This window comes from Bufo gargarizans, chromosome 2, assembly GCF_014858855.1.
Source record: "Bufo gargarizans isolate SCDJY-AF-19 chromosome 2, ASM1485885v1, whole genome shotgun sequence".
Classification (NCBI taxonomy): Eukaryota; Metazoa; Chordata; class Amphibia; order Anura; family Bufonidae; genus Bufo; species Bufo gargarizans.
In genome coordinates, this window is record NC_058081.1 from 250205024 (window position 1) to 250217996 (window position 12973).

Sequence of the window (12973 nt, forward strand, 5' to 3'; positions counted from 1 at the left end):
GACTCGCAAAAAATGTGGATCAGATGCGGACCAAAAATATGTTCGTGTGCACAAGCCCCAAGTCTGGTTGAGTAGAACCACAGCAGGTCAGGTTATTGTGGCTGTGATACACTGATAGTACCACAGTGGAGTGTATCCACCATTCTATATATGCTATGGCAGGGATCAGCAACCTTCGGCACTCCAGCTGTGGTGAAACTACAACTCCCAGCATGCACAGCTACTTGGCTGTTCTCAGGACTCCCAGAGAAGTGAATGGAGCATGCTGGGAGTCGTAGTTTGACAACAGCTGGATCCCTGTGCTATGGGGTCAAATGGTACTATTCACACCATTACACAAGACTATTTATCTGCTCACATACCACATGGTAAGGTTTTATTCACACAGTTAAGCCTCATTCACACGTCAGTGATTTCCATCAGCGATTGTGAGCCAAAACCAGGACTGGAGCCTCCACAGACATAAGGTATAAGGGAAAGATCTGCACCTGTTCTGTGTTTAGAGCCGCACCTGGTTTTGGCTCAAATTCACTATTTGGAAATCACTGATCAAAACACCGTTGTGTGAATGAGGCATTAGGCCTCGGTCACACTTCAGTGTTTGGTCAGTGATTTCCATCAGTGATTGGGAGCCAAACACAGGAGTGGATCCTCCACCAAGTTAATGTATAATGAAAGTATTTGCACCTATTCTGAGTTTTTGACCTTTACCTGGTTTTGGCTTACAATCACTGGTGGAAATCACTGACGTATTAATAAGGCCTAAGGAAGACATATATTTTAAAGAGGGTTCCCAGGACTTAATATTAGGGCTGCACACTCTGCATTAAGGCCACCCCTATACAGAAAGCTTACATTTAGCAGGTTCATTCAGCAAGTTTCTGTCTATGTAACGCATTCATTTTTAGGTTTATTGATCACAGCAATCCCTATGATTTACAGTTCGGCTATGTTTTAACAGGGTGCATATTAGAAACTTTCAGCACAACTTCCCAGACAACTTCTTTAATGAGGTTGTCCCATGACAACAACTTATACCCTATCCACAGGATACGGGATAAGGAGGGTCAGGGGTCCTATTGCTTGGCCCCCATGATCACTGGAATGAGTGCTCATGTTCCCACGTTTGAATGGAGCAGCACACACAATTGCACACTGCCACTCCATTCAACTTTTATGGGCTTCCGGAGCGGAGCGTTTGTACTCTGCTTCCAACAGTCCCATACAGCTGAATGAAGCAGCATCATGCATGTGTGTCCACTGATCCGTTCAGACGGTGGAACACAAGTCCGACTGCTGGGCCCCCACTGATCACTAGAACGGGGCATTCTACTGATGAGTGGGGGCCAAGCAGTCAGACCTCTGTCGATCAGACACTTATTCTGTATCCTGTGCATAAGGGATAAGTTGTAATGGAACAGCCCCTTTAAGCTAGCCTGAGTGCAGGAGATCTTTATGTAGGACAAGAGGGCTACCTTGTATACGTGTAGATTTCAATGACAGAAAATGCAAATAGAAACGTTACATTGCTCTTTCCAAAATGTAAAAAATTCAATAAAACAAAAAAATACATATTTAATTAATGGACATTGCATTGTTAGTCATGTAAAAATGTTCTCATAAAGGAAAAGGAAGCATCCAGGACGTATGGGACAGTAGTGTGGAGGGACACGATGACAATAACAATCTTGCAATACAGTCTACCAAGTATTCTAATAGGTAGGACGGACAACACAGGTTTTGTGGCATTTTTTATGGTGGACCACATAGTCCAGCTGTACAAGGCCATGAAAGGAAGCTCTGAAAAGGCTTATAGCTGGATGAATATTTGCAGAAGGCCTCAAATCCCAACCAAGAAGGCAATCACTGTGAACTGATTATAATGACAAAGATAACAATTACTTGGCAGCACAATTACATGATTTTTTTTTGTCTTGACTTAGGGCACAGGTTTGTAAAATAATCACCATTAAAAATGTCACTTTAAAATAAAAAAATGATGAATTTTCAGAAAAATAAAATGTTAAAATTCAAGTAAGAATGTGCAATCTTTATATAAAAATATCTGTCATCAGCAGGTCTCGGAGTATCAAAGAAACAAACTAGTTCTAGTGTAAAATTTACAAAAAGAGCTTTTCTTTAAGTCTTCATACAAAATATATATAAAAAAAATATCTACAGTTGGTGTTACAGATTTGTACATCGGGTGAGAATTTAAGACACATTATAATGTGATAAAATGAATGAAGGGCACTTGGTGTCATATTCCGATGCATATTGTTCAGTAGGCTGGAAGGTCACATTGTGACAGAAGACAAGCAAATCAGCGCTGATGGGGCCCCCGAGGAAAGGGCCGTCTGTAGAATGCCGATTTCAACACAGTAGTCCCATTGTATGTACATTAATTCAAGAGTCATTAGCTCAGACTTCACCACAAAGCAGTCTCCTCGGCAATGTATGGCTCTGGGGATCCGCCAGTCTCTACTGTCATGTCCTTTTCATCCACGGCAATAGGGCCTTGCTTACTGTCACACATTTGGCACTGGGTGCTGATAGCACAGCCTTCCGATATATATGTATAAGGAAGCAGTCACAAGTCTGCCGTATTAGGTAATTGCATTAGCAACAATATATCCTCGACCATGACACTTGTGCTTTTCTGGATTATCCCAGGTGTTTGAGGGCATCACAAGCTTGGGGCAAGGTTTCCCGATCACTATCAGCCTTCACAGTTTCCTGATGATTCAAATTGAAGTTTCATTACTGCCGCTGTTCATGAAAGAAGGGATCATGCAGGGTTAGGGTTAGAGTAGGACTTCATAGGTATATGATGTTAGTTTGTTGGTTATGCATATGTCCAAGGGAGGAAAGTATTCAAAGAGCAAGCATGCAAATATAAACCCTGCCACCAGATGGCCATGTTCCGAGCCCACAGAAAAAGTCAGCGTTACTAGAAACGTGGCGGAGATCTATTTACCAAATTTATTTCTTTAAAAAACAACTTTAATGATATATTAAAATCTGACTTTCTGCTTCGGGGAAATCAGATTGCTTGTTACCCTATAAAATAATAGGACAACTTGTCTTTATCAGTTTGCCAGTACTCTGCCAGTGATCAGGACAAGTAAGCAATCCCATGAATCTTTTTGATTTCCCGCTCCTCATATTTGGTATATTCTGCCATTTATGCATGCATATCTTCTATACTTACTCAGAATCTGAGGTTTCGCCGTTCGTAGGAGCCACCTGCACGCTCATTGCTATGCCATTGAGCTGTTCTCGAGAATTGTCTCTCCGTGAATTTTTGAGGGTTATCGCATTGTCTGTTACTGGACGGACACCATCATTTGAACATACAGAAGAAGTCCTTGATGAGATTGTGCTTTGATTATAGTCTGCCAACTTCTCACACAGGCGATTTTTCATGTTCTTGTCAGTCAAAGGTGGCGGGTAAGTGACTTTCTTTTTCAGAATTCCTATTAAAGGCAATGTAAACGTCAACTATATATATATATATATTATATTATGATGTGACTTAGACCAAGATCTGGCTTGCGTGACGTTTATTGGTGGGACATTTTACTGCCATGGTCACATAAGCAATGCTTATGGGAATTCATGAAACTCCTAGGTGCACGTTGATGAGGACTGGCTGCTGTTTCCAACATTCAGCAGTTTTCTTTTTGAACCAGAGTATGTCTAGCTAATATTACTGTAAATGACAACTATGGAGGGCTTTATCATGCCCTGTACTCCACAAGTCTAACTTCAAAAACTCACAAACAAGGGCTTTAAGACTTTTTGAGAATATCTACAAAAAACATTTAGCCTTTTTTACACCACTCACTCTAGTCTTGAAAAGTAGGCAGTAAACTGGATGTGGTTAGCCTGTCGAGCTGATTTAGGACAGATTTACCAGCTGCCACTTTTGAAAAAATCACAAAAATTGTTGCAATCTTACCCCAGTAAAGAGGTGGTATAAAAAGCAGAGTAACATATTAGGACTAAAGTGCTAAAGATGCACCAAATTCATCAAACATTGTATGACATTTGATAAATTTGGCGCAAATTACAGCAATGCAGATTCCTGCAAGACTCCCCTTATGTGCTGTGGTCAATCTGTCGGTCACTGGAGCTCTCTATTGCTATAATACAGCCAGAACACGACTGCATGATTACTCTTTATGCTTCTTTTATGTTTCTACTGTACGGACAGCTATGTGTCCCTGGGCTAGCACATACCCTGTTATATTCTGCCACTGACGGTACAAATCCTCCAGAGTAAGATTTGAAAGGGACACAGTGGGTGACACAGGAAGAATACCGGTAAGTCATGTGTGGCTTTTGTTCTCTTGAGTAAACTTGACTCATTAGGTAAATATAATGGGCTGGACGGCTATGACGAGGACACATACATCATTGTAACGCATGAAAGTTCCCTTGTTATTGGGAATATTAACTGAGAAAGAATTCTTCCTATGTGTTAACTCCTTAGAGGATGGTGCTCTCATCTCATCCAAAGAGCTAAAATGCCTAAACTCTATCAGAAGATCTGTAATAAACATTTAAAGGGCATCTGCTAGCAGAATCAACCCTATTAAACCAGGCATACTTGTGAGTGTGGCCAGCACTGGAAAGCTGATGTGCACTGAGTGGCTTGGACCAGCCCCTCGGTGCACTGAAGCCTTCATTTGCATACAGAATAAAAAGTATTTTTTTCACAATGTCACAACCGATTTGTACAACAGGAACCGTACTAGGCAGTATGTCTGGTCTAATTGTGTTGATCCTGCTGACAGCTGCTCTTTAACGTTTTTATCATGATAATTCATTTGTCAGTTTATAAGGAAATCAATCTATATTTATGAACTATGGGGGAGATTTATCAAACTGGTGTAAAGTAGAACTGGCTTACTTGCCCAGAGCAACCAATCAGATTCCATCTTTCATCCTTCACAGCTCCTTTGGGAAATGAAAGGTGGAATCTGATTGGTTGCTCTGGGCAACTAAGCCAGTCCTACTTTACACCAGTTTCATAAATGTCCCCCTATGTTCTCCAAGATGCTGTGAAAAGCTGCACATGACATTTAAAACTATACCTGGAAACAACTTCAGGAGCCTAATAGGATGGAGGGCAGTACGTGACTTAAAGGGGGTTATAGTTCTGTAACACATTAGGCCGGTAAAGGGGTTGTCATTCATTTTACTTTCTAGATACCTGTCAATCAGTAATAAACTTCATGTACACGTTTTGTCTGTATCATTAGACCCCATTCACTCCACAAGATGGCCCTTCATCTCTCATTTCCATTGCTCCACTCTTCTGTCTTCCGGTCCTGGGAGTTTCAGATCACATCACAGCTTATGATTTGCATGGGCGGTCAGTAGGTAGTGCCAGAATCCTTCCCCCAGTCCTGGCAAATGTATTCTATGCAGATAGTCCATAGCTAGGACTTGGGGGAAGGATACTGAATTGGTCTACTCAAAGCCCATCTAAATCAGTAAGGTGGCAAAGTGACGGCATGCCCTGAACTTCTCCAGACCAAAAGAGCAGAGCAATGGACATCAGCAGAAGGACAGTCTTGTAGAGTGGATGGGGTCCCGTGACCAGAATAGAGATCTAGTGACACAGACAACCCAGATGTATACAGTATATTACAAACTGAAAGCTATATACAAAGTAAAATGAATGACCCATGCACTACTTCTAGCCTCTCCAGCCTAAAACGGACCATAATGAATGTCTGCATCCTCAAGTGAATGGGACGAGCTGCGGTACTAAGCACAGCTGCCTGTATGAACGAGCCGGTGTGCCTGTGTAAACAAAGAGGAGGATACACCACCGATATTCTATTGGTGGGGGACCACAAATTAAAAAAGCATCTTGATCATGTATGGATCAGCTTTACCTTTCCTGAGCTCTGGCTGCTGGTTATTATGATTGTTGATAAGTTTGCCATCCTTGTTCTGAGCTTCGTTCTCCTTGTCATGAGGGGCGTCTCCGCAGTGATTGACCTTGTTTTCATTGTGTAGCTCTACATTTACTTTGGTCTCCACTTTCAACTTGCATTTGCCTTCCTGATCTTCACTGTCACTGGCAGTCACACAGTCAGCAGGCCAGTAGGGTTTCACGTGATTCGGTACTGAATCCACTGTGCAAAGAAGCAAGATAGGAATGTGTCAGCTAAAAATATAAAGATCGTCATGTATCATAGCAGGAAGAAACTGGACCTGCTGTCCACATCAGCCATGTGGATGGAAGATGACATAGGCGATCCGAATGCTAAATTCCTATCTATGTTTAAGTTTTGGGGGTTTTTTTATATGGAAAGACTAGTTATAAGAATCAGGTCAAACTGTTTTTAGTTTCTGAAAAAGTGTGAACTGGTATATTAGGCTCTTGAGTCCTTATTTTTGCCCACACTCCAAATGAACTATTGGGTGCCCATTACCTTTTGGGGTGCTATGAACTGGTCCCCGCTCCTTATTTTTAGGACTAGTTGGTTTCCACTGCTGCTCCGTTTCCATCTCCTCTTCTTCACTGTCAGAAGAGTGAGAGGAGGCATATGAGCTGCTGTGCTCATCCATGGAAAGCTCGCTGTCCGAGTCAGAATCCTGCCCTATGAAGAAGAAGAATGAGCAATGGTCACTACTAGTGGTGGCAATGTTCCTTGAGGAATCTATTAGACCGTTTTCAAAACTTTTACAGAGCGACGGCACATCAAAATGTAGAAAATATTAAAAGACAGCATGCAGAAGATCGATCAATTCCTCACCATGGGAGTGTGTGCGGTTTCTGTGGAGGAGAGCAGCATCGACTTCTGTGACACCAGCACGCGTCTGTCCTGAAGATAAGCTAAGCTTCTGAGCTGCTTCATCCCTGTATGTAGTGACCATGGCAAAGTAGATTAAAATATGCTCCAAGTGGTTAGACATAGAGCATGAGGCCTGCCACCTTCTGCATCTGCACTACGTATGACAAGCAGCGAGCAAGGGAAAACGTATATTATGTATTAATATGAGAATTCTGCTTTCCACAGTTGTCAGTTCAGCCTACCCTTATGCAAGACAGTGTCAATCAAGTCAAGGAGAACTTCCTTTATTAGAGGCTTATATAATATGAGCAGAAGCCAGCCATGCAGAAAGCAGCACTTTTACATTGCAAAAACTTAGCAGCAGTATTTTTATTTCACATTTGGGCCACATGTTAAACACATACATCTATATATAATAAAAAAAACACATTTCTACAGGCAAATGGATGCTAATTAGTTTACAGGTTTACGTTAGGATATGTTTTTTTAAAGGGGTTGTTCCACCATTAAGTGTTATTTTAATTTAATGCAGCATGAAAAACAAATTAATTTAGTAATTTACTTTTTGCTACAAAAAATGCTCCAGTTGTCAGATATTCCCTTTACTTCATTATGATGGCACCCTTGGTGTTCTTTCTGTATAGGAAAACGCATGTCTGTCTACTGAGCTGAATGAGTAAGTCACCCATCCTCAGTTCCACCCTTCAAATGCCACCAGCTGGATGAAAAAAAAAAAAAAAAGCTGTGACAGCTACAGGGAGAGAGCTGCAGCAGAAAGGACGCATCCCTGAGCTGTGATAGGGAGAAAGCTGCAGCAGAAAGGACGCATCCCTGAGCTGTGATAGGGAGAGAGCTGCTGCAGAAAGGACGCATCCCTGAGCTGTGATAGGGAGAGAGCTGCTGCAGAAAGGACATGCTCCCTATGAAAGGATACGCTCCTGAGCTGTGATAGGGATAGGACTATAGCAGAAATAACACTCTCCCTGAGAAAGGACACTTTCCCTGAGCTGTCAGCCTGAAGCAGTGCAATTGGAATGATGAATGGGGGATCCCTGTGAAATACAGGGCTTGTTCTACAGATTGTGACTATGTGAATGGAAAAATAAAAAAGTTATGGCTCTAAGAAGGCTGGGAGTTAAAAATAAAAATGAAAACGCAAAAATGGAAAATCGCTGTGTCAGGAAGGGGTTAAACACCAGGGAATGCCATTAGAAAGTAAAGCCAATATCCCACAACCTGAGCATTTATGTTTTTTTAACAAACAGTAAATTACTATAGTAACTAGTTATTCATGCTGAATTATATTAAAATAACATTTACTCTTAGCACAATCCCTTTAAATGGCTTGTAAGTTACATCAACTGTATACCAAATGCATACATTGGGTGAGGGGTCCATTGAAATGAATCTGCAAAAAAAAAATACTATTATAAACCGAAAAAAAAAGCACAAGTTACAGAAAACCGATACCTCAACTGCATGGCCCAAAAGTGAAATGAACTGCGTAGCATCTCCATATGTTTATCGGGCAGACCTGGCTCCACACTGCCATTCAGTTGGTTCTACGTTTTACAAATTCCACCTTAAAGCATTTGCATTTTGCAGCAGTTATTGACACAAGCAAAGCGCCATGCACCCGCCACCGCATTACCTGAGGATATAAGCAAGGTAGCTATTGTGGCTCTTGGCTGACCTGACGGTGCTCTCCAAAGAGACTGTGGATTCCCCAATGCCTGTTCTGAACATGGATTCATCCATATAGGTGTTATTGTAATTTAGCGTCCGCTACAAATGACAAAACAAACCACTATTAATCATTTCTTGGTTTCCATATTAGTACTTCCCAAATCCAGTCCTACTAAAGTGGACACCAATCATCCCTGAGTCACAAGACCAATCAGTTTCCTGACAAAATGTAAAAATCTAAAATTAACCTTGTACAAGAAAAAGCAATGCAGTGTCTTTCGTCTCCGCTCAAAAATCATATTCTGAAAGGACACCGAACGGACCCCATTATAGTTTATGGGGTCTTTAGGCTCCGTTACGCTCAGTTATCTGCAGAATGCGTCCTTTACGTTCTCCTGCTCCTCAACGGAGCCGGAGAACGGAAAGGAGAAACGGTGATGTGAAAGGAGTCTAACTCTGCCCATTCTAGGCCATGCATACCCCCATATACAATGCTGTGTCATTACACAATATACACAACCTGAGGAATGGTAACAATGTTTATTTTGCTAGTCTTAATTAAAAAACCTTGAGTGTGCTGCAGGATTATTGAGGCACGCTCTTAATAATTTTGGCTCATCCTCTGGAATTCTGTGCGCCAGAAAATGAAATCTATGTCTGCCAGGGATTTGTATAGATTTCTGGTGCACGGCTGCAGGACGTTCCACCAACACAAGCCCTATGAATATTCTTAGTGGCATCCACAGAGGGCAGTAGAGAGTCACTTACCGTTAATGTGGCTCTTGTTGTTGTACTGTCATCTGTAAAGTATTTCTTGCCTGTAAATGTATTCTTTAACTGCTTTCTGACTTCTTTGTTAAATACACAGTGGAAAAAGAAAATGAAGAGTCCCTGCAGTGGGTAAAAAGAATATTATATTAAATTAAGCTGCATTATTTTAATATTCTTAAAACAGAAATGATGTTGATCTGAAGGGTAGCATGCAGAAACCGAAAGTGGCTGCATTTGAACGACTAGGAGCAGCCACATTTGGGCACACTATCTCCTATAAAGGCTCTTTAGTTCTAATGTTCTTCTAGGGCTTTCTATGTGTTACCATGCGCAATAGCACAAGGTTTAGGCTTGTTCACATTAGCAGTTTTTGTTTTATTTTTCTACCATTTTTATTTTTTCTCTTTTTTCACAGACACAAAAGTAAGCTAAAGGTATACATGTTTAATATCTCAGATTCATTTCATTTAAAACCAAGATTGCCGAGACTCCAAACTTGTCTCAGGCCACTTCAATATAATGTTCTGGAGAATTTGGGGGACTTTTTGTGTCTATTGCATCAGGTTTCAAGCTTCCTTTTGATCAAAAAAGCCATACAAGAAAGCAGATAAGCAAAATGTAATATTCAGTGAGTCTAGAGAGTATAGTGGGAAGAGTCTGGCAAGGCGATCATCACAAGGGAGATAAAGTAATGCACCATGCCCGAGTCTGAAGAGGGGCAGATGTTGGCTTTGACTGAACCAAAGTAATTACTTTTATCATGGATTAGCTAAATACGTCACGTCTGCCCAAAAGAGTAATGGCCCCGTGCAAGCTTAAATAAGGGACCAAAGAGAAAGATGGGGAAATAGGATTAAATAAACAATGTGGAGATTGTATGGTGATAGAAAGGATGTCTAGTGTCTTTTGAGATGCTAAATACATACAGTTGTGAATCATGTAGATTGTGAAACTTTGGAAAATGGACTTTATTTGTAATTATTATTTTAATCCTTAATATAGCGCTGACATATTCCGCAGTGCATTACAGACATTATCATCACTTGCTGCTTCCAATGGGGCTCACAATCTAAATTCCCTATCAGTATGTCTTTGGAGTGTGGGAGGAAACCGGAGCACCCAGGGGAAACCCACACAAGTACGGGGAGAACATAACCACTCCAAGCTCCCCCGTGCTCCCCACTTTACAGGTGACTAGATTGTCTTAAGAGGAATATACACCAAGAACAGTTGCAGGATGTGAGAAAAGTATAATACACCTAAGGCATGTTACCTGCATACAGCTGAAGATGGCAAAGAGGTAGTGAAATGTCATCACATCGCTGTTGACAGCCATGAGACCCAGTAACCACGTGGCACTGATCAGAAGCAGCAGGAGGAAAGCAGTTCTCAGCGTTGATCTAGAAACATCAATTTCTTCATTAATATGGTATCTATAGTAGTGAACTCCAAAATTTTATGTAAGACCCCAGTTCTCAGTAATTTTTTTACTTATGACATAATATTCTCCTATTAGAGCAAAGACCATAGGTGTCAGTTCTGTATAGGCTACGTTCGGCTGCATGAATGAAAATGGGGTCAAAATAGGTCTGTAAACTTACAAAACGCCAGTCTTCTCAAATACCCGTTGTCTCCGTCCACATGAGGTCTTCACAGCTAGTACGAAGATGACTGTATTTATCTGCAGACAAAACATCACGTTCATGCCATGCCAATGAAGTGCCAGGTTATTATTTACATGCCAGGTAATACACCTTCACTTTATACAGTATGCATATGATTATGGGCTATTCTCTATTTACATATTTTCACTCCCCTTGATGCAATAACTACTAAAGGGGATCCGAGCTTTCTACAGTACAAAGTGTAGTGCAAATTCTATTAGGACAAAAAAAGGGAATTATCTTTAAGAAACCTTATGTTGGCCTTATGTCTCCACTACAGTTCTGTAATTTAGGCTGGGTCTACTTTGCAATCTTGACCACGACAGCCATCATGTGACTAAGGATCACAGTGTAGCACTGCAGCCATAGAAATGAATGAGGTGACAGAGCAACTCAGTTTTCTGTGACTGTAATCATAGAATCGCATTCTGAGGTTGCAACTCACAAGCTTCCGCGACCATTCGTTTTTATGGATGCACATCTACAAAGTGATCCTTGGTTGCGTGACGGGTGTCACAGCCAAGATTGCCATGTATCCCCAGCCTTATTCTGAATATACTTACAGCAATCACAACAGCGATGGGTCCAGCAAAACTCCAGATTAGGGTGTCATGTACTGAGAGCCAGCAGAAGTCAGGGTTTCCATAGCCTTGAGGATCCAGGCCAACAGCGAGCCCTGACAAGTGAAACATTAAAAGCAACTTTAGGCTCTACTCACATCACATTAGAGCCTTGCCTTAAACATATACATTGTGAGTACTGCTCAATGCACACCTCTGATGGAAGGCTTTGCCATATGCCAGCTTTACCAGACATATATGCTAAACATAGGACTTACTGCGATGTCAACAGGGTCTTACATCTATTAAGGTTGGGGACAATTTATCACGAGGATAATATCGGAAATCAGTTGGTGTACTTTGTATCAAATTTATCAAATGGTGCACATGGTTTGTTAAATTTGGTGTAAATTTAAACTGGTGCAAATTTACTGCACAAAGCCCTATTTTGCGACTTTCTTAAAACATAATTCTGGAGTTCAGGGAGTGATAACCCCACCACCATTCATTTACATCTATTACTTAATAGAGAAAGAAACACACGAAAATAGGGCTAGCATGCAATTAATTGCTTCACTAATTCCTCCCAAAATTCACAATGCAAAAAACTGATCCCCAACAAAGGGAGATAAAACTTAACATTTAATAGATATGCTTAAAGGGAACCTATCACCGGGATTTTGTGTATAGAGTAGATAGAAGTCAAAGTCCCTAGTTCACCCTAAATGAGGGACGAGACTAGTGCCACCCTACCTATCTATACACAGTGCTTGCCCCGCAAGGGGCGACCCCGTCCGGATACCTTTCCCTGATACCGGGCGGTGTCCCTGCGATGTGGCGGATCATGCTGGTGGTCGTGAGGTTGCTAGTGTTCACGCCCCTGCTCATTTTGGTACGGCACAGGTTGCAAATAACAATTCTTTTATCGTCCGAACTTTCCTTAAAAAAGCGCCAGACTGCGGAACACCTTGGCAAGGGAGATTGCCGCAACGGGGTGCTCCGGGGAACAGTTGCACCTGTTTGGTGTGGCCTGCCTTCTCCCTTTTGCACCCCCACTGCCTCTTCCAGCCTGTTGCTGTGCTGCGGATCCCTCCCCCTCTGTACTGCTGTCCTCCCTTGGCTTGCCACCTTCCCTGGTTGGGTCCGTGATTTCATTGTCCACCACCTCCTCTCCCACTTCCTCACCCTGGTCATTCTCCTGACTTGTTGACCTGACTTGTTGACCTAACAACCTCACTTATTGACAACTGTGTCTCATCCTCATCATAAACCTTTTGAGAAACTAATTGCCGTTGACTTATTGGCAACTGTGTCTCATTATCATCGTCCACCTCGTGAAACACTAATTGCTGTTCCCCACCGTCATCTTCTTGTGACTGTGGATGCTCAAGAGTTTGGGCATTGGTGCACACGATCTCCTCATGTCCCTCTTCAATCGGGCTTAGCGAGAGGCCCAAATCAAGGAATGGCGATGAAA

The 12973-nt window shown here is 41.8% G+C and overlaps 1 protein-coding gene across 3 annotated transcripts in view; it reads right to left on the bottom strand.

The window, feature by feature from the left end:
* Positions 1–507: 507 nt before the first annotated feature.
* Positions 508–12973, bottom strand: part of CELSR1 (cadherin EGF LAG seven-pass G-type receptor 1) — a 156950-nt gene continuing 144484 nt past the window's right edge. The window contains exons 26-35 of one of the 3 annotated variants that reach the window (XM_044280226.1): positions 11500–11612; positions 10874–10953; positions 10546–10672; positions 9270–9392; positions 8509–8600; positions 6777–6880; positions 6453–6620; positions 5910–6152; positions 3212–3476; positions 508–2769 (exon numbers count right to left, since the gene is read on the bottom strand). In XM_044280226.1, coding sequence (XP_044136161.1) covers positions 2745–2769; positions 3212–3476; positions 5910–6152; positions 6453–6620; positions 6777–6880; positions 8509–8600; positions 9270–9392; positions 10546–10672; positions 10874–10953; positions 11500–11612 — 1340 coding nt within the window. In that variant the 3' untranslated portion in view covers positions 508–2744. Of the gene's footprint in view, positions 2770–3211; positions 3477–5909; positions 6153–6452; positions 6621–6776; positions 6881–8466; positions 8601–9269; positions 9393–10545; positions 10673–10873; positions 10954–11499; positions 11613–12973 lie in introns of all 3 variants that reach the window. The other 2 variants (XM_044280225.1, XM_044280224.1) reach the window with 2 other exon arrangements.